The 27,299-nt window shown below is 32.0% G+C and overlaps 1 protein-coding gene and 1 long non-coding RNA gene across 3 annotated transcripts; one reads left to right on the top strand and one right to left on the bottom strand.

Moving 5' to 3' along the window:
• Positions 1-443: 443 nt before the first annotated feature.
• On the bottom strand, positions 444-26,924 carry LOC126744917 (eukaryotic translation initiation factor 5A). 2 transcript variants are annotated; one of them, XM_050452512.1, is made up of 4 exons: positions 26,719-26,924; positions 25,888-26,124; positions 12,079-12,317; positions 444-931 (listed from the first exon to the last, which is right to left on the bottom strand). In XM_050452512.1, the coding sequence occupies exons 2-4, from the start codon at positions 26,087-26,089 to the stop codon at positions 890-892; spliced, it is 483 nt and encodes a 160-aa protein (XP_050308469.1). In that variant the 5' UTR covers positions 26,090-26,124; positions 26,719-26,924; the 3' UTR covers positions 444-889. The 2 variants fall into 2 exon arrangements, with proteins under 2 accessions (XP_050308469.1, XP_050308470.1); XM_050452513.1 differs by lacking the exon at positions 26,719-26,924 and adding an exon at positions 26,434-26,585.
• LOC126744924 (uncharacterized) lies at positions 19,582-20,524 on the top strand. The gene is made up of 2 exons (XR_007663375.1): positions 19,582-19,938; positions 19,992-20,524. It is a non-coding gene; the product is annotated as an uncharacterized LOC126744924 (long non-coding RNA).
• Positions 26,925-27,299: the final 375 nt, after the last annotated feature.

Below are 27,299 nucleotides of genomic sequence, written 5' to 3' on the forward strand. Positions count from 1 at the left end.
TTAAAACAAAAATCAGGATACATGAATATCTCAAATATGTGCGTGCTGTGCCAATACTGACTTTATTTCCTTGACTTTAGTTAGCAATACACTATACAATAATTATATGCAATCACATGTAAGCAGATAGCATCGCGTGGTATATGTATTCTTTGAAATTAAGGATTCATTTATTTGTGGTACTCATGATTGCCAATAGCGGGAAAAAACCATTATGGCAACACTTCGCTTCAACCCAACAATAAGTTTTACCATTTAACATTCTCAGCTATTTTTAAAGGGTGTTAAAAATAATAAAAGAAAGACACTAATGAAATGGAATTTAATTAAGAATTATTTAACCAATTCCAATAGAGTAGTATTGCATAACCGCTATCGGATCGAGCGGTCATCTCGACGTTTTTAAAAATAACTTACACCCTAAACAATATCAAAAACAAGTCTTTAAAAAATGTTATATTTTATTTAATTAAATTATATTATGTCAACAAGATTAGATTCGGTACCCACCTGATTCCGGGTAACATCTTTTTTTTCCTACCGAAATGCTTCGAAAATAAGAAATAAACAACATAAAAGAAAAAAAACTGATCGCGGAAAAAGGTGGTTCTCGAGGCGGTAAAAAACATATTATAGAGTTTAAAATTAAATTAAATTTTATTGATTGAACATCGTAGTCAGACGGTTGCAAAGTAAAAACGTTTTTTTTTTGACCGTTTAAACGTTAAAAAGCTGGTTTTTACACTGGTCCAATACGAAATAAGATAATGGGTTGTTGTAGCTTATTATTGGTTGTTGTAGGGAGGACCCGGCTAGCTGATTTTAAAGATGATGCTGACGTCAAAATGTTTAATAGACGAAACACGGCCCTCACCCTTGTCCTATGCCATTATTTGTCCAGGGCAGTGTTTGTCTTTACTGCAATTACCACCTGAAAGAAAAAAACAATTTAGAAAATTTTGTACGTATTTTTTAATGTCAAAAAAAATTAATAGCAAAGAATAACATTCGACTTTATCTGGATAGTTGTCATGTTTGGCTCTAAACCAGGATTCTGTTAATATTTGAACAATTTCCAACGATGAAGTGAGCCAAGAATACAATTTTGCACTCTTTCGACCTATATCCACATTAAATGGTGAATGCAGGAGATACCAGGTGCTTAATTTTTTTTTAATACAACATTTCGAAGAAATGTTCCCATTTCTAGTCCCTCTAGAAGAGACTGGCTTAAATTAAATAGTAATAAATTACTCCAGGTCACAAATATATTGGAAAGTAAGGTCAAAGGATTACACGTGTTTCTTTGAAACAAGATTTATGAACAATTAATTAAACCTAATTTACACTTAACTAATAACTTCATCCCTTGTGTATTCGACCAAAGGAGGGAAAAAAGTAAACTCAAAGTCCAAGTCTCATAAATCAGCTTCTATTAAAGGTTACGCGTTTCGCCGCATTAGGGCACCATCAGACCTAAATAAAATTATGAAAATTAAATGATACGGAACAGAACGCTAATTAACAGAAAAGACATACCTATCGAAATACAAAAACCACACACTAACATAAATAAAAAAATATAAAATAAAATAAGTTTACACCATCGTGTAACGTTATTGACTAAAAAATGGAATTTAAAACGTCAAATACTACAGCACATATTATACATATTATCTTAAAAGGAATGAAAACAAATACAATTATGAAAGGACAATAAAAATATAAAAAAAGATTTTTTTCAAAAAATGCTTTGATTTAATAGGGATCGAACCAGAGACCATTGGATCCGAAGCATATACCTTGTCGCCAAACCGGGGTAATGATGTAGTACAAGATTAAAATTTTATTGGAGATTATTGGAAATGAGATTAGGTTCGAAATTAAAGATATCATTGACACAATTTAATATTGGGCTTCTCTTAGCTTTTGTAATATCCAGCTTTTCGAGGAGATCTAGTTTTTTACCTTTTCCACACTCTCATGTAATATAGTTACATCATCCGACACCGAAAAGTTATGATCAATCGATAAAAGATGATTGGCAAAGGCTGACTTTGTTTCTTTAATATCGGTGTTTTTACAATTGTTGAAAAGACTTCGACGCCGTCACGACAAAAAGGCGTAACTGCCAAAAAATCAAAATTGAGATTTTAATTGAAACGAATTCCTCTTTAAACGACTCATCTTTTGGTGTATTGAATGCAAGCGACAGAAAATTATATTCGCTCTAATTTGACACTAAAGATTTGTAAGCGCCACTTTATGCCGATTTTCCATTAGTGATCGTTTAACTCCCACGGTGAAAGGTGCTCTTACGCCCGGTGCAAATTTTATACCATGGTAAGTATAAATAATTAGTATTTATGGGTTATTTTGACTGGATTTAACTTTATAAGGTGAATTGTCATATTGAAATGAACATTTGTTTTTAATACTTATATCGATGCTTGAAAGGAAAAAGGTCACAAGCGAAATTTTTTACAAAAAAAAACTTTTAAGCACTACTAAATGCGATTTTTTTTACTGCGTCGTTTGGACTACTTTTAAACATGCTACGATTATCTCTGTATCGCTTAAGTCAATCATGAATTTTGAAGAGTATTAAATCTTTTATTTACCAAGCGACCATATTTCTGACTTATTTTATTAAAGTGTTACTTAGGTTATCTACCAACAAAAAAAAAACAGTTAAGTCTTATTAAGAACCCACATTTTTCCCATGTGTGGCGTTTATCCTGGTTTACCTTGAAAACATTATTCAAAGGGAAGGCACTTGAACTGTTTTTCCTTTATCGTGACAAAAATCTATAAGTTACTTAAGTAGTTTTACCTGAATTAAAAATTCAAGAATTATGGCGCTTATCCTGTTTTACCCTTTTACCCTTTTTAAGTCATTTTATTTGGTATCATAAAAGAACTATGTGCTGGTTAAGACATTATTGCAGTATTGTAGGGGCCTGTTTTTTTTAACAAAGTACTCGGTGTGTGTTCGGACTTGTCGTTTAGATAATATGCCTTCGTTGTCCTGTCGTAATTAAAGAATGATTGTTTAGTCGCTTAGTACGCTGGCAGCAGTGGTAGGTGAATGTTGTGGAAACGAATTTAGGAAAATACCTCCATGAATGTGCTATCTTTAGGCTTAGTGAAGTGAAGTAAGTTCTTTTTTATTATTAGTGAAGAGAATTTAACTATTACATAACTTATTTTATTATTTATTTAATAAACAGTGTGATTTTAGAAAACAATGAATAACGTTAGAGGGAAAATGTTGGTGGATTTAGCCAAACGCTCAACAAAACCTTGTGAAAGCAAAGAGAAAATTCGCAAAAACCTACTAAATTCAATTGACTGTCACAAGGTAATTATCATTATCGCATCTAGTTTTTAAAGAACGTATTCCCAAAGCGCTATAAAGTCATAATTTGTTTTAACTTGTAATTATTTCAGAATACTCTTGAAGAAATTTGTTCACCTACGTTAGTATATGAAAGTGCTTAAAAGAAATATGAAACAAGAACAAATGAATAGTGTAAAGGTATCGTAAAACTTCATAACTTACCTAAAGGTATTTTAATTTAAATTATCCTTTCAGAGGTTAATACCGGCAATATTTATGGATTCCCAACAAATTATTTTTGAACAGTTTGGTGATATAGAATATTCCATCACGGAACTGATTGATGATGCTCCTTCATCCGCAAATATAGCAGAACCGGTTACCTCAGATCATTTAGCAGAATTACTAACAAATCAACTCGCTAATAGTTCCTTTCTAACTCATAGTGAAGAAAACGTGTTGGAAACAAACAACATTTTAAACAGTCCTGGTCCTTCAACAGTCATAAAAAGAAAATCACTTCGAAATAAAAAACGAAAAACTTTGGCATACATGGATTATTTATCTGAAGACGAAGCTTTCTTAGCAGAGGTTTATGGAAGTGACGATTCGGATTTATGGGAAGGAGAATCTGATTCTTCATCTAGAAATAGTTGTGAATGTGTAGAAAAGAAGCAGAAGCAAAAAAATGGCAATGAAGGAACAGGCAATGGGGAGAAGGAAAGTATTGTTGGAGAACTGGGCAGTGTTATTAAAAAAGAAAATAAAAAAAGAGTTAAAAAGAAAGCCAAACAATCCGGCCAGGAATATATAAGAAGCGACGGCACATTAGTCTCTGCCAAAAAACTAAGGCCCAATCCGTGTACAGGTAAAAAATGCGACAACTGTGAAATTGTGACTGAAGAGAAAAGGAGCTTTTTGGAGCCTTTCTTCAGAACGACGAAAGGACTGGATAGTTGGCTTAACGCAGAAATTACCAGTTAAACGAAAAAGATCTACTGGATCAGAAAAACGCCAGTACACTTTTAAGTATTTTATAAACGAAGGTGAAGGCAAACGCGCAGTTTACCTTTAATTCTTAGCTTGTACATTAGATGTCTCTCAGAAATTTATTTATTATACAATAAGTAACGCATCATTTGGTTCTGCCCAAGAAGATATGCGAGGGAAGAGCATTCCACCAAACAAAACCAAAGAGACTGCCAAAATTATAAATGGCATGAAAAGTTATGAATTATTTTAAAAAAAATGTTTAAATAGTCCTACTAGAAAATCAATAAATTGTTGCTTATGACCTTTCTCCTTTCAAGCATCAATATGTTCTTTCACCCTAGTGGAAATTCTTCTACCAGACTGACCAACATACACAGCAGAACACTCACCACAATTCAAAGAATACACCCCAGATTTTACAGTTTGCTCCATTTTATCCTTTGTGTTTATCAGGTGTTTTTTCAAAGTGTTTGCAGCTTTAAAAGCTATTGAAAGATTAAGATTATTTTTAAAGAGTTTTGCAAGTTGGAGAGATATTGAACCAAAAAATGTTAAAGCTCTGAATTTGTTAAGATTTAAAGAATTGGAGTGTAAGATGTGGTAGGAGAATTTACATTTATTTTCATTACATTTCATGTATACGAAAAAAAGTTTATTTATGGTAGAAAGTGGAAAACCGTTATTAACTGCAAGCTGCTTTATCATGTTAAATTCTTTATAAAAAGATTCCTTGGATAGAGGAAGGGTGAACATCCTATATAACAAAGAGTTGATGGTTTCCTGTATATATCGAATTCGATTTTATTATTATTCCTGATTAACAAAAGGTCTAAGAAAGGTAAACTTTTGTTGTGCTTCTTTTCTAAGGTAAGTGAAATTCTACTATGTAGACTGTTTGTAAAATTTAAGAAGGTAGGCAATTGATCATTGCCTCCCCAAACAATACAAATGTCATCCACATATCGTTTATACACTATTATACGATCGACGAAAGAACTGTTCATAATTTTGCACTCCAAGTTGTGCATAAAAACTTCACTTAAGAAAGGGGAAACGCATGATCCCATGGCTAAGCCAGCCTTCTGTGTATACATTTTGTCATTGAATTTAAAAAAGTTTTGATCTAAAACAGTTTTTAGTAGCCAAATTAAGAAACTGAAGAAATCAGCCTGGGTAGATTAGAATTTGCTAGTAAAGATTCCATTAGTTTAATGCAGTCAGTGGGTGGTATACTGGGAAAAAGATTTTTCACATCTAAGGAAATTAACATTGCATTGTCTGGTATATACAGTATCGGACAAAATTAGAGAGACTTCTCTATTTGCCAACTCCAATTTTTTGTACTTGAAATAATATTAATATTTGTTAAGCAGTGTATACCGGAGTTGACAAGAATTCTATTATCAACAATTCATTTTTGTAGCTCATGTTTACATTTATTTAAAGAATGTTTTTAACATTGATAAAAAATTACTGCGACAGAATTAAAGAGACCCATTTTGTATTTAGTTTCGCTGAAGTCGCGATTAGTTTAATTTCTGTTTATTAGTTTGAGAATATCATTAGCAATGCCTCGTGGTAAACATTATTCCATAGACCTAAAAGAAAAAATTATAGAAGCCTATAACTCAGGTCGCTCACAAAAATTAATAAAAGAGCAATACAACGTCTGTAAACAAATGGTTTCCAGAACAATAAAAAATTATCAGCTCTGTGGAAGAGTGACAAACCTTAAAAGAGGTGGCCGCAAGAGAAAAACCTCAGTACTGCTGGACAGGAGAATTAAACGACTAAGTCAGAATAATCCGCGCCTATCTTCAACACAGATTTTGGCTGAATTGGAGGCGCCTGGGGTTTCATCCAGGACTGTGCAGCGGCGATTAGTGGAGGCGCTTCCTGGAAGGAGACCAGCAAAAAAACCCCATCTATCAAAAAAAAATGTAGCTGCTAGAATGTTATTTGCAACACGTCACCGTTACTGGACAGCTAAGGACTGGAATAAGGTTTTGTTTAGTGACGAGTCTAAATATAATATTTTTGGAAGTGATGGAGCGCAGTTCACAAAAGGCTTGATCCAAAATATGTTTCTGGTACTGTGAAGCACGGAGGTGGCAATTTAATGGTTTGGGGTTGTTTTTCGGGTTATGGAATGGGTCCTATCCACAAAATTGAGGGCACTATGGATAGATTTATGTATCGGACTATACTGGAAGATGTAATGTTGCCTTACGCCGAATGGGAAATGCCGCTAAGATTCACGTTCCAACACGATAACGACCCCAAACATACGGCCAAACTTGTGAAGGAATGGTTTTTGGATAACAAGATTCAAGTTTTAAAATGGCCACCGCAATCGCCGGACTTGAACCCAATTGAAAATCTTTGGGAGATTATAGAAAAAAAGATTCGCACTAAAAACATCGGGAATCGTGCTCAATTATTTGAAGAAATCGAGAATGCCTGGAAATCAATGGATCCGGCTGTAATTTCGAATCTCATTGAATCGATGCCGAATAGATGTGAAAAAGTTATCCAGAATAAAGGGTACTGGACAAAGTATTAGGTTAGTTTCATTAGTATAGGGTACAAATGTACTTTAAGGATAAGTCTCTCTAATTTTGTAGCACAGAATTTTTTGCATTTTTTTATTTTTCCTAATAAATCTTGAGAAATGTTTTTTTTTTTTAATTTATTTTAGTGCCTTTTTAAACTACTTCAAAACATAACATCCTTCAGCACAAAAAGAGGAATTTAATCATTTTTATCTTACATGAAAGACGTAAGTAGTCGAGTATCTCTAATTTTGTCCGATACTGTATATGCCTGTCAAAAAAATAGCAAATTCGACGGAATTCTTAGTGGAAAAACAACTTCGAAAGCCTGTTACCACTCTCAAAACCCCATTCAACCATGAAGAAAGTTTATAGCACGGAGAGTCTACAAAAGATACCACTGGTCTAATTGGCTGTCCTTCTTCATGAACTTTAGGTAGCCCGTAAAGAAGAGGAGTTCTAGGGTTCATAGGATAAAGAGCCTCCTTTCTAATATTAAAAAATTCCAAGGTTAATAAAGATCTATCAAGAACACCTTTCATTTTTGTAAAAAATTAAGTTGTGGGATCCCTTAACTTATTTTATTTTATATTTTTTTATTTATGTTAGTGTGACTCAGTGTGTGGTTCTTGTATTTCGATAGGTATGTCTTTTCTGTTAATTAACGTTCTGTTCCATTTAATTTGTATCATTTAATTTTGATAATTTTATTTAGGTCTGGTGATGCCCTAATGCGGCGAAACGTGTAACCTTTAATAGACGCTGATTTATGAGACTTGGACTTTGAGTTTACTTTTTCCCTCCTTTGGTCATATACTTAAGTCTCTTTGAGAGTAATGGATGATTATTTTGAACCTTGTGTATTCACTAATAAAAAAACGAAAAAGTAAAAAATAACACTACATGATACAAGTCGGGGATAGAAATTACCACATATTAAAAATATAAACAAAACAAAATGAGGTTTTTACAGAGGCAAAAAAAAGAATATGTGAAAAATTGGACCTTCCCGAAAAATTGGAAATAACAAAAGCCAGAAAAGTCCAGTGGTGAACTGTGTGACCAACATTTTTAATTTTTAAACTTACTTGATTTTCAGTAATGTGACCTTGCCTTCAGATAACGCGGTTAGACAAACCTTTTTTCATTCGTTCCTTTTTTGCCTTTAAATTTAATCTCATTTTGTTTTGTTTGTTTAAAAAAAAATATATTTTTATCTTTATAATATGTGTGGTAACTAGTCTCTGTTCTATTTGATCACACTTTCTACACCTGATATTATATCATGTAGTGTTCTTTTTCTTTTTTTATTAGTGAATACATCAAGTATGAACACAAGATGCCCTAGTACTGGCGAAATTTGTGTAATTCTTTGACCTTATAATCCAATATATGATCTGTTCCATGTAAGTCCACCATCCTGCACCAGTCATAATACTCGTTAACTGGGCAACTTATCTCTTCCAATCCCCACCTCCTGACTTACAAGAAACTCTCTTATATTTATTAGTCGTAAAATATTTAATCATGTTCCTTTTTCAATTGGGACTGTTACAGACCTTAAAAAGTTTAGGAGAGAACTAAAGAAATTAATCTTACCAAAAGCTTACTACAGCATTGAAGAGTATTTTAACGACTCATTTTAATATTTAAAATTAATTATATATCTGTTAATCAGATTTATTTATTTTTTTTATTATTCTTGTTTAATGTTGGTTCTCGCCTTTTCTTTTCTTCTTTTTTGGTTTTTTCTTTGATTATATAAAATATGCTTCTATGTACAATCAAAATCGATTCTGTATTCTGTTTTTGTCCTGTATCCTGTATAACCAAATAAATACTTGTATTATAAATTCTAGGATTAGGAAGCTTTTAGCACAAGTTTGTAAACTTAGCAAATAAAGTATATTTTGACTTTGACTTTGTTACTTGGAGTTTACTCGTTTACTTAGTAATTTATTACTATTTGTTACAAGGTTTGGGAGAAGTGAATGTAATCAGTTCAGAATGTAACAGGTTCTCTCCTGTTCTTATATTAAAAGGAAACCAGAGACTTTTCATTCACAGATATATGAATCTTATTCTAAACCTAAAGGTCTTAACTTTAAAAGTTAAGAAATTTAGGACAAACATTCTTAGGACATTTTAAATAGATAGTGCATCCCAAAAGTTATGTCTAAATTCATTTAAAATTCAGGGGTTGTTCGAAAAAAAAACGCTTGGACCCGTCGATTTTTATTTCAAGTTGCGCATTGTTGTACATGCAGTTTGTATATACGGGGTTGCTCAAAAATAAATTACGACCATCAACTTCATTTTTTCAAATAAAAGCACCTTTTTTTATTTCATCTAAGAATTTCGCCTGGAATTCTACGTATGTTTCATGCATCATGTCAACAGTTATCGAAAAAAAGAAGACTTATGTAACAAATAAAAAAAATAACAAAAATTAAGTTAAATGTTTAAAATGGTTGCCATTCATGGCTTGACAATATCCAAGGCGATCAATAAAGTCTCGTTGCACATTTTCAATCATTTCCGCAGTTATGGCGCGCACTTCTCTGCGAATTCTCTCTTTCAAATCGTCTAGATTATTTGGTCTATTAACAAATACCTTCGACTTGAGGTATCCCCACAAAAAAAAGTCCATTGGTGTTAGGTCGGGCGATCTAGCAGGCCATTCGATGGGTCCTCTCCTTCCTATCCACCGATTAGGAAAGGTTTCATCCAACAATGTACGCACAGTGGCAGCATAGTGCGGAGGAGAGCCATCTTGCTGGAAAATTAGTTCTTCGTCAGGATAGTCTGGGTCCAATGGATTTGGAAATAAAGCTAGTAATGCTGGAACTAATTCAAATTGGAGAAAATCGAGATACATTTGTCCCGTTAAAGTCTGTTCATAGAAAAAGGGACCTACTACTCTTCCGCGCACTACTCCACACCACACATTTCGTTTTTGAGGGTCCTGGATGTTTACCTCCATCATCCAATGGGGATTTTCTGTTGCCCAATATCGACAATTTTGCCTGTTCACACTACCATTCAAACAGAACGTGGCTTCATCGGAAAAAATAATATTTGTTACTAAATTATTATTTAGATTGCACGTTTTGTAAGCGTTCACAAAACTCATTTCGCCTATCGAAATCGTCATCAAATAACTCTTGCACAGGAATAACTTTGCAGGGGTGATATTTGTGCTTTTTAACTATTCGGTGAACTACAGATTTCGTCATGTGTAAATCTGCGACAGAGGAGTGCATGGATTTTCTTGCAAAGAAAGCAAAATGTCAAGTTGTTCATTTTCATTTCGAGCAGGACGATCAGGATGGATTTCATTGAATAATTGAGCAGCTTCTCTTTGAGTACGTGTTCTATCACCAAACCCAACCATGCACAAAATTTCTATTTTTTCTCGTTCCGTTAACTTTACCATTGTGAAAACCGCAACTTTGCTCGTACACTTCACAATTGACAATATCTGTTTGGCGTGCAACTGTCATACAGTTTCTATGAAAATACACGGTCACCAGCCAACAATAAAAAAACACGAATGAATGGAATTTTGCTCTGTATAAAAATTCTCAGAGATAAGGTGACTCGTAAGGTGAACTTAATACAATAATAATGTTTGGTCGTCTTTTTTTCGATAACTGTTGACTTTAGGTATAGGACATGATGCATGAAACATACGTAGAATTCCACGCAAAATTCAAAAATGAAATAAAAAAAAGGTGCTTTAATTTAAAAAATTAAGTTGATGGACGTAATTTATTTTTGAGCAACCCTGTATAAACAAACTTCACGTACAAAAAGGCGCAACTTGAAATAAAAATCGACGGGTCCGAGCGTTTTTTTCTCGAACACACCCCTGAATTTTAAATGAATTTAGACATAACTTTTGGGATGCACTGTAGATACAGTTGCTGAACTTCGAGTTTAATACTGTTAGATATTTTCAATTTACGTTTGTTGTACTGTCAGGGATTTTACTTGTACATATCAATGCCCACTTAAGAATAATATATATTTTACAAAAATCAGCCATATCCGTTCGTTTTCAAATTCTTTGTTATTTAAATACATAATAAAGATATCTTGATTAGATTTTGGTTTAGATTCATTCGAAGCATCACTTAAAATTTCATACATTTTTAATATCATGTTTTGTGTCCCTAAGTTTGTGTTGGAGTTGTTATTAATTCCTGTAAGTGATTTTTATAAGTCTTAATTAAATTTTTTAGTGTTACATTATTTTTGTTTTTTAAAGAAGTTTCTTCTTAATTGATCTCTAGTTTTAATTAAGGTGATTAATCCTTCTGATATCCATGTCTTATTTTTTCTTGTACGAATATTTTTTTCATTATACATTTATTTTTAATAGCAGTAAAAATGTCAAGAAAGTTTTGATATGCTCTGTTTGAGTCTTGGATTTGATATAAGTCTTGCCTGTATTTTTTTTTTAGTAATTCTGTAAACTTTTTTTAAAATTTTATGTTAAATCATTTTGTTGGGCAACGTTTTTTGAGTGAACCAGTTTTCTTATGAATAAGTGAGCAATGAATGTTTTACTATTTTGTGTTACTCTAGGGTATGAATTAATAAGTGAGGTATACCTATAGTAGAGAAGCATACTAATATATCTAGAACTCAGAATACTTGATGTATCTAAAATATCAATTTTTAAATCTTTTAAATAAAATCTTAATTTAATATACATACAATGTCACTAATAAACACATTTAGTGCTAAAAATACGATATTCTGAAAAGCTTTCCCAAGTGAGACGACACTGACCTCTCAATATGATCATCAAAGATGGCAGGATCAAGAGGGCAGGTAACAATTACAACTTCTCTTTTTTTTCTTGCCATAAGTCATTTAAACTATATATAATGACGTTTACTTATATTTTTTTTAAAGTGAGTTTCTGCAAGTGACGTAAGCATTTACGTCACTTGCATGTTACTGAAGTTTACAGATTGCCACTGCCATTTTGTTATATGATAGATTAGAGAGATTTATTTCTTTTTTTTTGAATTTTAAGTTTATTAAAAATTTAGTTTTCTTTATATTTTCTTTTAGAGAGCAGTCTACTTAGGACAAGTGTATAAATCAGCTGCCCTCTTGCCTTTGCAATGTATCTACTTTTAATTGAAAGATTATTACAAAAAATTGAAAAAAACAACTTACTTCTTCTCCACAGGATTTCAATACAGTGCACAAAATATCTTTGCCAGCATCATATTCAGAACGTAATTGAGCGCCGACTTCACCGTCTGGTACTTTAAGGTCCTCACGAATTTCACCGTTGTCAGACATGAGGGACAAGTAACCGTCATCTGAGATGTCAGTTAATTGATAGTCCTCACGTTTTACGTGAGGCACATCCATGTTGTGTGTGGATGGGCAAATATCTTCATATTTTTTGCCTAAGGAAATTATATTAAATTTAACAAAAACTTAAATAAGCAGGACCATTATAAGTAAAAATTTTAAATTACATAAGGCCAAGTAAAATTTAGAAAATGTATGACAAAAGATAATTAAGACAAATAACAGAAACATAAAACCCACACCAGAAAAAATAATCAAAAAATAAAATAGGATGAATATGTAATAATAACATATTTATTAGATACTAAAAGAGGTGGAATTGGAATCTATGTTTAACTAAATCTCTGGTAAAATTCCCAGGTCAGATATATAAAGGTAAATTTAGGTAAGACAGTTTTAAATGTAAAAAAAATTACATATTTTAATTTTAATGAGCATAATTAAGTATTTTAAATTTGCATTGACCAACATTTACAAAAATGAATAGCGTTCATATAGAATCATTATTGACGTCACGACTTCTTATTATGTTAACTGTTGAAAAAACTATGTATAGCTTAGTCTCAGAAAAAAAACATAATTGAGGGCTCTCTTTTATTTACTAATTAGTAAATATCATACCTGCTTTTTATTCGACATATAACTTGTGTAATGGTTAAATAATAACATATGATTTTGTTTAAACATTAATTATGATATTTAATGTCTTGCCCATATTACCAGGATTCTGTTTATATAATTGAACAGATTCCAACGATGGAGACAATAATAATTTTGCACTCTTTCGACCTAAACCTACATGGAAAGTAGGTGCAGGAGATACCAGGTGCTTATGTAAATAAATAACTTTACAACATAAAATCTTATGTGCGCCCTAGCCGAAGTACTAAGTACACTTTAAATATGGCCACATGGTGAGTTTACAAAACCCACAATATGCATATAAGCACACCATGTTCTAGAGTTAACTCTTACACTAAGTTTCCATACAGTAACGCCCAAATATATCGCAACATAATTTTTTTTTTAAATTTCAAATGTACCAACCATTAAGTTATTATTGGTTAAGAATAAGAAAAATATACTCAAATAAAATACCGGGTAACACAGGAATAAGGGAACACTTAATATCTTTTTTACTTTTCAAGATAAACAAATGAAATTTGGTATATCGATAAAATAGATGGAACACGGCCCGGGCGCCCTAATTATTTTTTTCTATCAAAATTGTACCCGAAAATACGATTTTATAATATTTTTAAAATTATATACCTGTACACGATCGACTTAGCTAATTAGGTCTATCTGAAACGAGATTAAGCCTTTTATTTTATATCCACAAAAATTGAAAAAGAATCCCCTAAAGCTTGTTTTAGAAGCAGACGTTTTTAAAATTTTAAACATTATTTATTTCTCGTAATGTGTTAATAAAGCTGGTTAAAGTGTAGATAATTGTTTTGTGTGAATTGGGTAACTATAAATTGAACTAAGTACTACAGAGTGTTTAAATTTAATAAAAGTATTAAGGTAAGTTTTTTCTTAATATTTCATATATATTTAGATATTAAATGAATCAATTATCCATATAGAATGAGTTATCACCATAAATCTGGTGCACAAAAACGCAAAATACGTGACGAACTTGAAGAAAAAAAAAAAGAAGCTGCCTAAAATAACGCAATTTTTTAATGCTGCAATTTCATCTTCAAAGTGTGAGTTTTGTTGGTTTATAAAAATATTATGTTTAAACTTATAGTTACTTTATTTTAGCTGAAAATTTAACCTAGCATCAGGTACAACTACATGAAATGCCTTCGTGTTCTAAAGATATAACAATTGAGGCAGAACCTGCTACACCTGACAACTATGATTCTATTCTTGATAAAGTTGATATAAATCAAGGAATCCATACTATTGTATCCGAGTTAGACTTATTTGCCGGAACGGGTGAAAATAATGTCAAAGATATTTGATTTAATATTACTGATAAGGGACATTATGTCGGTGAATTAACTTCTGACCAGGAAATAAATATTGTTGATAATAAACCGTGCAGACCTTAGGCCCCTTTCCTCGAGACAATAAAGGCAGGAGTTTCTCAACCTTTTATTATACCAAAACTTACAAATCAGTGTTAAAAACTGAACGTTTATGGCTATGTTATTCAACGCTATTAAACCAATTTTATTGTCAACCTTGCTGGTTGTTCCCTGCAGAAAAAGATACCATAGCAAACGGTTTTAACGACTGGGTACACCTAAACCAAGCAATTACAAGACACGAGCAAAAGCATTGTCACAATGAATCTTGCTCAATATTTGACAGATGGAGGCGAAACGACACAATTGATCACGAACTTCAAACGAAGATTTCACAGGAAGTTTCAGTATGGAAGCAATTTTAGAACGAGTCATCGAAGTTACTTTGACTTTAGCTTCCAGTAACATGCCCTTTAGAGGACATAACGAAACTTTAGACTCTTAAATCCTGGACTGTTTTTGTCTATAATTAATTTACTTTCGAAATATGATTTAGTGTTAAAAAATTTACTAGAAAACAGGAAAAAAAGATCTGTTACATATTTAAGTCCTGGTATCCAAAATTAAATCATTGGGTTGTTGGGTACTGCTGTAAAGAATGAAATAATCGGACAAATAAAAAAATCGCCAAAATTCAATAATAATAGATTCCACACAAGAAGTTGCAAAACTTGGATCAGTTAAGTGTTATTATTCGTTATGTCACAGTTGAGTGCAATGAAGAAAACTCATCAAAAGTGGTAATAAATGAATCGTTCTTGGTATTTTTTCCAGTTGAAAGTCAAACTGGAAAGGTTTTAAGTAATAAAATCATACAAATATTAACGGAAAACAATTTACTTTTAGAAAAACTTCGTGGTCAGGGGTATGATCGGGCTGCAAATATGAGTGGTATATATAAAGGTGTTCAAGCAGAAATATCAAAAATGGCCCCTAACGCAGTATTTGTACAGGGTGGCCAAATAAGAATGCGAGGTACTGTATCTGGGAAACTATTCATCGTAGAAGCTTGCGATAAAAAAATTTATCGCTAAAATGGCCAAGAGAATGACCTGGAAAATATTTTCAAGTTTCTAAAATGGCCGCTAGGGGGCGCAACTGCAATCTTGAATCTAGAAAACTAATGTTTCTGTAAATTTTGCTGAATTAACCTAACAAAAAAATAGCTGATTATTAAAGTAGAGACTAATCCGAACCTTTTTTATTTGAATAGTTTTGCTGTATCTCTAAAAATAAAGTGGTGGGGGGTGTTCAAAAGTTGGCTTAAAACACACCCTGTATACTAAAAACGCCTTAGCCGATTTTATCAAACTTGGGCTAGTTGAAAAGAACTATTATTAAGCTACGAATATTATTATATTTCATGTTTTTTTAGTTTTACATCTCGCCGCTAGAGGGCTTTTTTCGGCTTTCTGACACAAATGACTAATTTTCTCAAAAAACTTAAATGCGTTGATATGATTTTTTTTTCATAGAAAAATAGCTAAATGATGTCTAAATAATCGTGCGAAAACCGCAACTCGATATCTTGTTCCTAACCTAAAATATAGGCCAAAGAATATTTTATACCCTTAAATTTTAATTTTTTTATACTAATTATTTTGGAATTTATTAAAATTCACTACTTTTGAAAACAAAATTTACCATTTTTGAAAATATTACCTAATATCACTAAAAGGTAAGTATTAATAATGCTTATATCAAAAATCAGACCTATTTTATGTTATATATTCACTATGGATATAATACGAAAAAAATTATTATTAGAAAGCAGGCCATGGAATGCAACAAAACAAATGTCTACTCAAATTATAAACATTCCTCAAATTGTCAATAGTAAGTTGTCAAAAGTTTTACGTTACTTGAGCATTTTTTGTTTTTGCAAAATCCGTTTTACGAACGATGAAGCTGTTGATATGCTTGCGGTTTATTTTGAATGTCTTCAAAATGCTGCAGTAGCAAAAAGAGTTTATGCTGCTCGCTATCCAAATCGAAGTCCTTGCGATGTTAGATTTTTTCCCCGATTAGTGGCGAACTTACGAGCCAATGGTAGTTTTCGGCCTAGGTTTCAACGGCCAAGAATTAGAAGAAATGTGGACAATATTAACAGCGTACTGGGATATATTGAAGGAAATCCTCATGTTAGCACAAGAGCATTATCCCTTGAATTAGGCATATCAAGAACAACGATTCAAAATATTTTGAAGGACAATAGGTAAATTCTAATAGCCATCGCCATATATGGATTTATTTAAGTTCAGCTTTTTTTTAAATATATTTAAAGAATGCACCCATATCATGTTAATTTACATCAGGCATTGGAAGAAGCAGACTTTGACCGTAGGTTGGACTATTGCCATTGGATATTAGGTATGATACGCGAGGACAGAGATTTTTTATTTAAAATTCTTTGGACCGATGAAGCCACATTTAATAGTTACGGTAGAGTCAACCTGCATAACATGCATTATTGGTCTGCAGAAAATCCGCATTGGTTGCGTGAAGTTCAGCACCAAGGGCGCTGGAGTTTAAATGTGTGGTGTGGTATACTTGGAGGCAACATTATTGGACCATATTTTTTTGAGCAATCTCTAAATGGCAATGTTTTTTTCGACTTTTTGGTAAATCAATTACCGTTGTTGCTGGAAGATGTGCCACTGGAAGTCCGGCAAAATTTGTTTTTGCAGTTGGATGGTTGTCCAGCACATTTTGCTAGGAATGTGCGAGAGCATATTAATAACATTTTTCAACAGCGGTGGATTGGAAGAGGAAGCCTGTTTCCATGGCCTCCGCGATCCCCAGACTTAACCTGTCTTGATTTCTATTTATGGGGGCGGTTAAAGGACATTGTATTTCAGACTCAGCCTACGACTAGAGAAGATATGAAAAACCGCATTCGTAATGCAATACATACCATACCGAGAGCCGAAATTGAAGCTGCAATTCTATCTACCCATGAGAGGCTTCAGCAATGCATAGAGCGTGATGGTCAGCATTTCGAGCATTTACGGGGGCATTAAAACTCTTTCTTTTTAAAATCGGTCCTTTATAGGGCCACAACTTACATTATAAAAGAAATTCGAAATAAATTATTTTGTAGTTTTTATAAATATTAAGGGATTTCCATATAAAATTTTCTTTGGCCTAAATTTTAGGTTAGGATGAAGATATTAAGATGCGGTTTTCGCAAGCATATTTAGGCGTCATTAAGCTATTTTTTTGTATAAAAAAAAATGTATACCATTGCATTTAAGTTTTTTGAGAAAATTAGTCATTTGTGTCAGAAAGCCGAAAAAAGCCCTCTAGCGGCGAGATGTAAAACTAAAAAAACATGAAATATAATAATATTCGTAGCTTAATATTAGCTCTTTTCAACTAGCCCAAGTTTGATAAAATCGGCTAAGGCGTTTTTAGTATACAGGGTGTGTTTTAAGCCAACTTTTGAACACCCCCACCACTTTATTTTTAGAGATACAGCAAAACTATTCAGATAAAAAAGGTTCGGATTAGTCTCTACTTTAATAATCAGCTATTTTTTTGTTCGGTTAATTCAGCAAAATTTACAGAAACATCAGTTTTCTAGATTCAAGATTGCAGTTGCGCCCCCTAGCGGCCATTTTAGAAACTTGAAAATATTTTTCAGGTCATTCTCTTGGCCATTTTAGTAATAAATTTTTTTATCGCAAGCTTCTACGATGAATAGTTTCCCAGATACAGTACCTCGCATTCTTATTTGGCCACCCTGTACATTGTGCTGCTCATAACTTAAATTTAATACTCAATGACTCAGTTACATCTGTTGAGGAAATTCGACATTTTTATGATTTAATTGAAAGTGTTTATGTATTTTTCGCCCATAGCATAAAAAGATGGGCACTTTTAAGAAACATGTTTAATTTGTCTCTTAATAAAAGTGAAAAGGTTTTAAAAAAATTAACTCCTACACATTGGTCATCAAGACACGATGCGTTAGAGGCTCTGAGATCTTTGGCAAGAAAATTTTTGGCTTAAATTATTTTGACCTCTACCAATAGAACTGAGATTAATAAAGCCAATTCGTTAAAAAAAAAGGCTAGAAATGTTTGAAACTGTATTTTTAATAACTCTCGAAACCAAAATTTTAAAATATATTGATACTGTTTCAAAACTATTACAAAACAAACAGCAAAATATTCAACACGCATCAAAAATGTTTAATACTGCATATGACAATATTAAATCACTTCGAAATGATTTTAATTTATTAAAGAATGAAGCATGTAATTTGGCTGCGGAATGGGGGTTACAGACAGAATTTTCAAAAAAAAGGATTGGTAGGCCCAAACAATTCTTTGACGAGAAAAAAAATCATTTTCAAATAGAGTCAAATGAAAACTGGTTTAAAATAAACATATTTTATAAAACTCTAGACATTATTATTGCTCAGTTAAAAAATAGAACCTCCGGATTGCAAGAAGTTAACAAGACTTTTCGTGCTTTATATCCGGATGTTTTATGTAATAACACTGTATCTGATACAGAATTATATCAGATGGGTTAAGAATTGTACATAAAATATCCGGATGATATATCTAATGCGATTTCGTCTCAGCTTGTGTCATTCAGGAATAGTTTTAAAGGAGATTTAAATAAAATGAACACAATACATGAACTTTTACAATTTATCCTATTTGAAAATGTTTCATCTTGTAGCAGCTTCAGTGAAATTTTAACTGCATGTTACCTTTTCCTTACCATTCCAGTTTCTGTGGCTTCGGCAGAAAGATCTTTTTTAAAATTAAAACTAATTAAAAATTTTCCTAGAAATACCACGGGAGAAGGGAGATTATCTAATTTATCCATTATTTCCATAGAAAACAAAACTGCTCGGAAGATCGATGTTTCATCGATAATTTTAAATTTTGCACATCTTAAGGCTAGGAAAAACACATTTTAGCTATTATATTTTCTTAAATGTTAGAAAACTATTATTCTCAATGTATTTACCAGTAGACTAATAAAGTATTATGTTTAGCTTTTAGTTTTTCTTATTTTTTATCTTTTATTTTCATTAATAAAAATACCTATGAGATATTAAATTTGTTTATTTATTGTATATTTTTAGCTTAATTTTCAGTACCCTCTTCAAACCCTAAATCTGATATCGATTAAGGAGGGGCCCAGGAATCCTAAATCCAGGAATTTTAAATATTGAATTTGAGTGCCATAAATGCATTGAAAATTTTCATTTTTAATGAAGTAACCACGGAAAATAACATTCATTGTATTTTATTACTTAAATCTTTTACACGCCTATTTAAAACTTACAGTATTTTTGGCATTTACTTTGTTTTTTTAAATAGCACGTTACTATGAACAACCACTTTTGAAATGCAGTTTTTCAGAAATACAGTCGGTAAACATTCCAAATAATAGTAAACACTAAAGTCCTTTCAAAAAACTGCAGCAAATTTTTTTGAATGACAGATAAGAATTGAACTTGACAAGATGTCATGTATTTTGTCAACCAATACCACATCAGTGCTCCAGCCAGTTGACCAACGTATCATAAGATCTTTAAAAGTCCATTATAAAAAAGTTCCAGTTAATGAATATTATTTAAAATAATCAGTTATCTAAGAAGTCTTCCATTAATATTTTGGACGCAATATCGATGATCTCCAAAGCCTGGAATAGGGTAACACAACGAACAGTCATTAATTGTTTTAAACATGCCAGATTCCTAGATAGACACTGGAAACTGCCGACTCTGAAGACGACATTCCTTTAGCCGAGATGGCAAGAAGAATAAGTAGTGACTTTGATACAGAAGATTATGTGCCTCTAGCTGTAATTAAAAAAAACTTTAAATTAACTGGTGAATTATGAAGCGATTTCATAGATTCTGATAGTCACTTAGACACAAACAGTACTTTCGGCCACGAGCAAATTGCAGCAGAGGTACTTACAATTGAGGATACCTAAGATCAAGGTGAAGGCAGCAGGTCTGAGGATGAAGAAGAATTCAATCCACCATCTATTGAAGAAGCTTTACAATCAGTGAAGACCCTAAACAGTTTTGTACTATACAATGCAAGTGATGAAAAACTTTTATACACAAGTCAATTTACTTTAACTCGCGTTGCAAAAAACAAACATAGATAAAAGATTTTTTACTAAATTAACTACATAATTTTTTTTTATATTATTATGTACGTACATACAAATGTATTTTATGTACTATGTAGGTTCTTATGTTTCTGTGTAAATTTAGGTTTTTTTTATATTGGATTTTCATCTTTTGTGACTAAAAGCCAAATATTAAGGAAATTTATTGGTATTGGCCTACTCTGAATGATAAAATCGTTTCCCGCATCTTTTTTATGTCAAAAACGCCGGGGCTTAAGATGACATGGCAAATGACAAGCGCGCGAAAAATCATTTTGTTGTCGACCTTCCAAGCAACAGACCACGTGTGTGAAAAGTGCAATTTTGCTTAGTGTTGTGAACCAAATAAATAGTAAGTCTCTTACAATTTTTTTGTTTTAGGTGAATGTAATAAACATTAGATTATAATGGAAGGGTTAAAACGTGTAAATATATTGCTAAAATTTAGCAAAAAATAATTTTACAATTAAAATATGAAGTGGCCGCGATCCGGTTTAAAAAAAATTAACTTTTTTAGTTCTCGGCCAGAGGGGCCGAAAATTAGTTTAAAAGGTTATTTGTCATTTTTAAATAAAACTGTAAAAAATAAGTGTTATAAGGTTTTTGTTAGTTTTTACATTTAGATTAACAATGCTTCTTTTCTGATATTAGATTGCGGCCTGCAAATTAAATTGAAGATGGTGTTTATTTAAAAATAAAATTATCCTGAAAGATAGGAGCCGAGATCTGGCATTTTTCGGCCATTGTGAATATTGCGGGGGCCGAGAATTAAAATCATTGTAGAGTTAAGCCATTTCGGTTCTCGGCCTAAACGCAATTCTAAAACTTTTTTTTCAGTGGGTAAATCGAAGAAAAAAAGAACCACTAATACCAAGGTTATTCGACCCAATCCATCGAAGGAAACTGTTTAAGTACAGTGAAGAGAATTTGAAAAATGCACTTTTTGAAATTAGAGAAAACAAAATGCCAATAAGGAAGGCAAGTAGAACATTTGGTGTTCCCAGGGCGACCATCCAAGATAGAATAAAAGGGAGAGTACCAGACGTCCTGCCAAAAACCCGGACCACCTCCTTTATTAACTGTTGATGGTGAAGAAAAAATTAAAAATTGGATTGTTACTCTGGCAAAATGCGGTTTTCCTATTACGAAGCAGATACTTTTTGATACAGTGTCAAAAATTAACGCTGATTCTGGTAAGTGTTTATTTAAGAAAGGTGTACCAAAACAAAAGTGGTACTCAAATTTCTTATAAAGAAATCCCGAGATATCCCTCAGAGAAGCTGAGGGAATAAATAAGGCCAGAGCTGCAGTTACAGAACAATCCGTAAGAAAATGGTTTCATGACCTCAAGGAGTATTTAGAGAGTAATAATTTGTCTTACATAATGAATGATCCAAGGAGGATTTTCAATGGTGATGAGTCGGGATTCGCACTGTGTCCATTTAGTGGAAAAGTTTTTGGTCCTAAAGGTTTTCGTAATTTGCTGACTTTCAAACAAGGAAACGAAAAAGAAAACATTACTGTATTAATAACTTTCAACGCTAATGGAAATTTTGCCCCCCCACTTGTTCTATTCCCATATGTAAGACCACCTAGGTCTGTCATTGACAATATGCCCTATGCCAATATGGATGGGTTTTGGGAAAGTCTGAAAAAGAGTGGATGACATCGGATGTCTTTTTTGAATTTATATGTAACGATTTTAACAATTGGTTAATTAAAGAAGAAATTCCAAAGCCTGTAATTTTATTTGTGGATGGGCATAAATCCCACCTCAATATGGCAATAAGTACATGGTGTGACGCAAACCAAATTATTCTATATGCTCTACCTCCCAACACTAAGCACATGCTCCAGCCGGCTGATGTTAGCGTGTTTAAGCCAATGAAATCGGAGTGGAAAAAAAACTGTTCATAATTGGCAAAGAAAACCAGAAAATCTGAACTGCTCTGTAACCAAAATTAATTTTTGTAGCCTGTTTAACGAGATACTCTCTGAACCAGAGAGATTTGAAACTTCAGTAAAAAATGGTTTCAGAAAATCGGGACTATTTCCATTAAATCCCGATGCCGTAGATTACAGCAAATATGTGGCTGATAAAGCAGTAGCGATAAATAAAAGTAAAAGAAAATCAATCGAAAATATAACGAAGCGTGACATAACTTCTTGCAAAAAAGTTATTTATAAAATAAAAGACAATTTAACATCCTACGGTATAAATGTGGACGTAGTGTTAAGCGAAATTAACTTACTTGAACCACAATGTTCTTCAACCTCGAAAAAAGATAACAAAAATAAGAGTAATAAATCAGAAACCAGTTTAGAACTATTAATAGATGTAAGTAAGAGTGTGCTTAATATTGATGACAAAAATCAATCAGATATTATCATTCAAAACAATGACCTTGATACTGACAAATTAATATTTGATCTCAACTCAGATCTCAATATTCCTGACAAAGATACACACTTTTCTAAAGTCGTAAACGTGGAGATAATTCACATGGAGACTGAATTTTCCGAAAATCAGCAGGTAAATTTTTCATCTTTTGTTGATAATAATTTGAATATTGACAGCGTAAAAATTCAAAATATTATGACCAGCTCCTTTCTAAATAATAGTAAAGATGATCAAGATGATGATCTTCCATTGATTGATATTTCTGAAATTTTAGCGGCTCCTACACGCGGTACAACAATTAATGATGATATAATAATAATAATACTAATAATCTTGACATAATCAAACAAAAAGGTAGTTCAAAGATTAAAGAAAAACGGTGCCACGAGGAAAAAGACAAAAGAATACTGTTGGAGAGAAATATCAACAAAAATAAAGATGAAAACAATAGTTTCCAACAGAATAAATCAGAAGGAAAAATTTCAAAAGATAATGGGAAAAACCAGAAAAAGGAAAAAACTGCGGTTCAAGGTACTGAAAACATTGACAGAATGCATGGTTCATTTTCCGAACAGCTAGTATATCCTGAACCAGTTAAACGTAGCAAAAATACAAACCGACCAAAAAATTAAAGAGCACCAAGTGCAATTAGCAGTGACAAATGGAGGGAATATTTAAAAAAAAAGATCAGGAAAAAGAATTTAAAAAGGCTGAAATTGAAAAAAGAAAAGAAGAAAGAAGGAGAATAAAGGAAAGTAAGGAAGAAACAAAAATTGAGAAAAACAATAAGAAACAAAATAAGAGAAAACCGGATTTAGAAGAAACAAAAACCAAAGAAAAGATACCACGTGATATGTGTAAAGAAACTCTTAATAGTGACACGGAAGAAGATCATAAAAACATTGGTTGTGACTATTGCGCAAAATGGTTTCACAAAAAATGTATGGAATTCTATAATGTTCCCTATAGTATTGCTGCAGACAAAGAATACAAGTGTGATGAATGTGATGACGCTTAATAATGCATGTGCAATGAAGTATTTAGGTTTTAAGTTTTCCATATATTTATTATAAGTTTATCTATAACGTACTATATTACTTTGCATTTTGTGAATAATTATACTAGAGTATCCTGTTTTGTTGAGACAGATTAGTTTTAATATAATTGCTCATTTTACCTTCAATATTTAAGAATAAGTTGTTTTGTTTGTTTTTAGTTAAAAAGGAACTATTTATCTATAAAGTTTTTTATTTAAATTAAACTGTTTATTTTTAATAAAACTTGTAAAATTTTACACTGATTTTCTTTAATTTAAAGATGGGTAAGTATTTATTAACAAAAACTTTTTTAAAAATGTGTAACCCTACTTAGAAAAATCTAGAATATTATTTAAATAAAATAGGTTTTGGGGTGGCCGAGAACTGTGAGGGGGGGCCAAGAAACAGCGAAATGGCACTTTTTTAAGTTTTATCTATAGGCTTTATGCTAAATCTTTTTATTTGTTAAAAACACTTTGACTAACATTTTGCATTTGGTAAAATTAAAATTCAAAGCCTCCTTCTATGTTTAATTTGGTTACAAAGTCAAAATTTCTGTTAAAAGGCCGACAACCAGTGAACTGACCCTACATATCTAAGTATTTTCAGGGTTTTGTAAAATTAAAAAATATTTATAGCATAATTATGTATGTACATAGTTTTATTTTAAAAAAAAGACCTAGTTTTTGTAGGTCCTTTAATAATGACGGCCATTTATAATGACACATGTTCAGTAGTCCTTTCGCTGTCGTTATATCCGACTTTCACTGTATTTTGAGAAATCTTGAAGGAGGCAGAGATGATGGAATGTGATTTGAACTCAGTAGGAGTTCAAGAACTTAAGAAGAAAGGCATGATGACAATGAAATGTTTCTAAACACTTCTAAGTGTCATGTTTTAACTGGAAAATTTATCATTTGAATAACACAATACATAGAAAACTAATACAAAATTTCCAACATACAGAACTCTTGGCTTCATTAATCAATTTTTTTTTTAAGAATTAAAACCCTTATATCATATACAATTCACTAGAAAGACCACATTTGGAGTATTATAAAATAATAATAATTTGTTTATTAGGATCAAAGGAAAATATAAAAAAAACAGACATTTAAAGTATTTGTCCTAATAGATTTTTTTAGACACCTGACAGTACAAGTAAGGTAAGACACTGCTTAAGCATACAAATATAATAACAATACAAAATATGGGCACCACAATCTGAATTCCATGTTGATCTGATTGAAAATGATCTAGAATGATTCTTAAGATATCAGAAACTTTTATTTATATCCATACATGATTTTCCATAATGCTATGTTAACTTGTTTTAAAATTCAGTGAATGGCTAATAAAAAAAATATGTTTCAGCTCTTTTGATCTATTATGTTGTAAATCACATTAAATATAAGACTGCATTCTTATAAATAATATTAAATTTTATGTTCCAAAAATACAACTAATAATAAAGAATGATTGACTGTTTTCTACTAATAAGACTGATTGTTCACCTTTAGATAAGATGTTAGAAGAATGTAACCCTGTGATAATTGTGATATAGACATTAGAAATTCCTAGTCTGCAGAGGCTGATAAGTTTTCAAATGTTATTTATATGTAGAGTTTTTTTTTCATGGTTTATTTTGTTAAGGTTTAGTATTTTATGTAGGTATTAGGCCTTAGTTTATTGGTAATAAGTGCTCTTTTAATGTAATACCAATTTTTTTTGTTTTAAAAGAGGATAAATAAATTCATAAAAAAATATGTTTGATTATTGTTAATACTCTTTAATTTTTTGTTTTTGAACAAGTTTATGACAATATCTTTTATATTTTAATTAAAATTATGCTGAAATTTCTTTTTTAATTCCAATTGAAATCCACTTATTTTTATGACAAAATGAACTTGTAATAGATAAGTTTTGGCACAATGATAATGATAATACATTCCACAGAAATATGTTACATAACTGTAAAATTATAAGAAACAAACACTCTAATTAAATTCATATTTTCTTGTTGATTGTTACAGGATCTTACCTGAAAATATATCAATTCCAACTAAATGCACCTTGGCGTGACCATGCTTGCCAGTTTTAGATGTGGACATTTCTACAATTTTACACGGCCTGCCCTTCAACATGACAAAACCATTTTTACGCAGGGCCGAACATTGCATGGGGTATGTAGCAGAGGCCCCGGAGTCTCCAGTCTCGAAATGGGTATCTTCAATATCCGCCATGGCTAGTTAGTTTTGTTTGTGACAGATCCTTAGAACTACAATATAGAAAATTGCTTTAGGGTCATAAGGGGTTAAGATGAGTATGTGGTTTGTGGGGTTAGGTTATATTTGACAGTTCATAAGTACTAAAATTAAAAATTTATAGTTAAAATTCAATAATTTAAAAATTCTCCAACGGTTTGCAAGGCTTTTATAGCATTATATTCAGGAATAACTAAAAGGACACGCGGCAGAATTGGCTGCATACATGTGGTTCAGTCATACAACAGCCGCTACATTATTTACGCAGACCAAACTATTTAAAACTCTTTTGCAACAGAAATGTACAATGCGTTAAAACCTACAATAAATGCCTTCTTTGTCACGTAAAACTGTGTCCTCAAACCCTTTAAACCAACTGGAAAAATTGCCAAAAATACAGTGGCAATTCAAGGCAACATGGCGCGAATGGAGCAAGGGTTCACGCCACAAGTAACCCCAAAAAACCCTAATTTTCACCCTCCGGAATTAAACTGGTAATCTCCAAGGTGCCCAGGGAATCCAGTTTGATTTTCCCTACACTTTCACGTGACAAAAACGGGAATTTCTTGCGTATTTCGTATGGAAAGTAAGAAAAAATGTGTACTCACATGTGATCAAGATGGAAACTGATCCGAAAGAGAGAACCAATAGGCAAGCGCGAAGAATGACCAACGACAAGCGACAGTAGCGCCGTCTACGCCGGGCAATCGAGTTTTGTACTGGTTTTCCTTAGTCCTGGAGCGATTTTATCATGAAGGAAATGTTCGTTTCTATTTAAACCCGGATTTATTTAAAAGCTTTATTTTCGTATATGTGGTAGGAATTTCACATAAACTTATTGATGCTTATAAATTTCATTAAACGGGGCGGAGTTGACAGGAAATAGAAACGTCACCATTGCATCGAACTTCGAAGTCAAAATCATGCTGACGTTGTCAAATATATAAATAACAATTGTTAGACTGAAAGGATAAACATTGCATTATGTGTGTATATTGTGTTTTTAAAAAAGGCCAAATAACTAAATAGCCCTCAAATTGTAAAACGTTTATTACTTTTTTTATAACTTGCACTGACTCACGTTCCAGTTTATCTAAACGCCAGTTGTATTCAGTTAAATTTATTCATTATTCAACCAGGCCGAATGCATCGTAGAGGAAGTAGACGAATCCATAGAGAAAAATAGAGT

This window comes from Anthonomus grandis, chromosome 15 (assembly GCF_022605725.1).
Source record: "Anthonomus grandis grandis chromosome 15, icAntGran1.3, whole genome shotgun sequence".
In the NCBI taxonomy this organism is placed as follows: domain Eukaryota; kingdom Metazoa; phylum Arthropoda; class Insecta; order Coleoptera; family Curculionidae; genus Anthonomus; species Anthonomus grandis.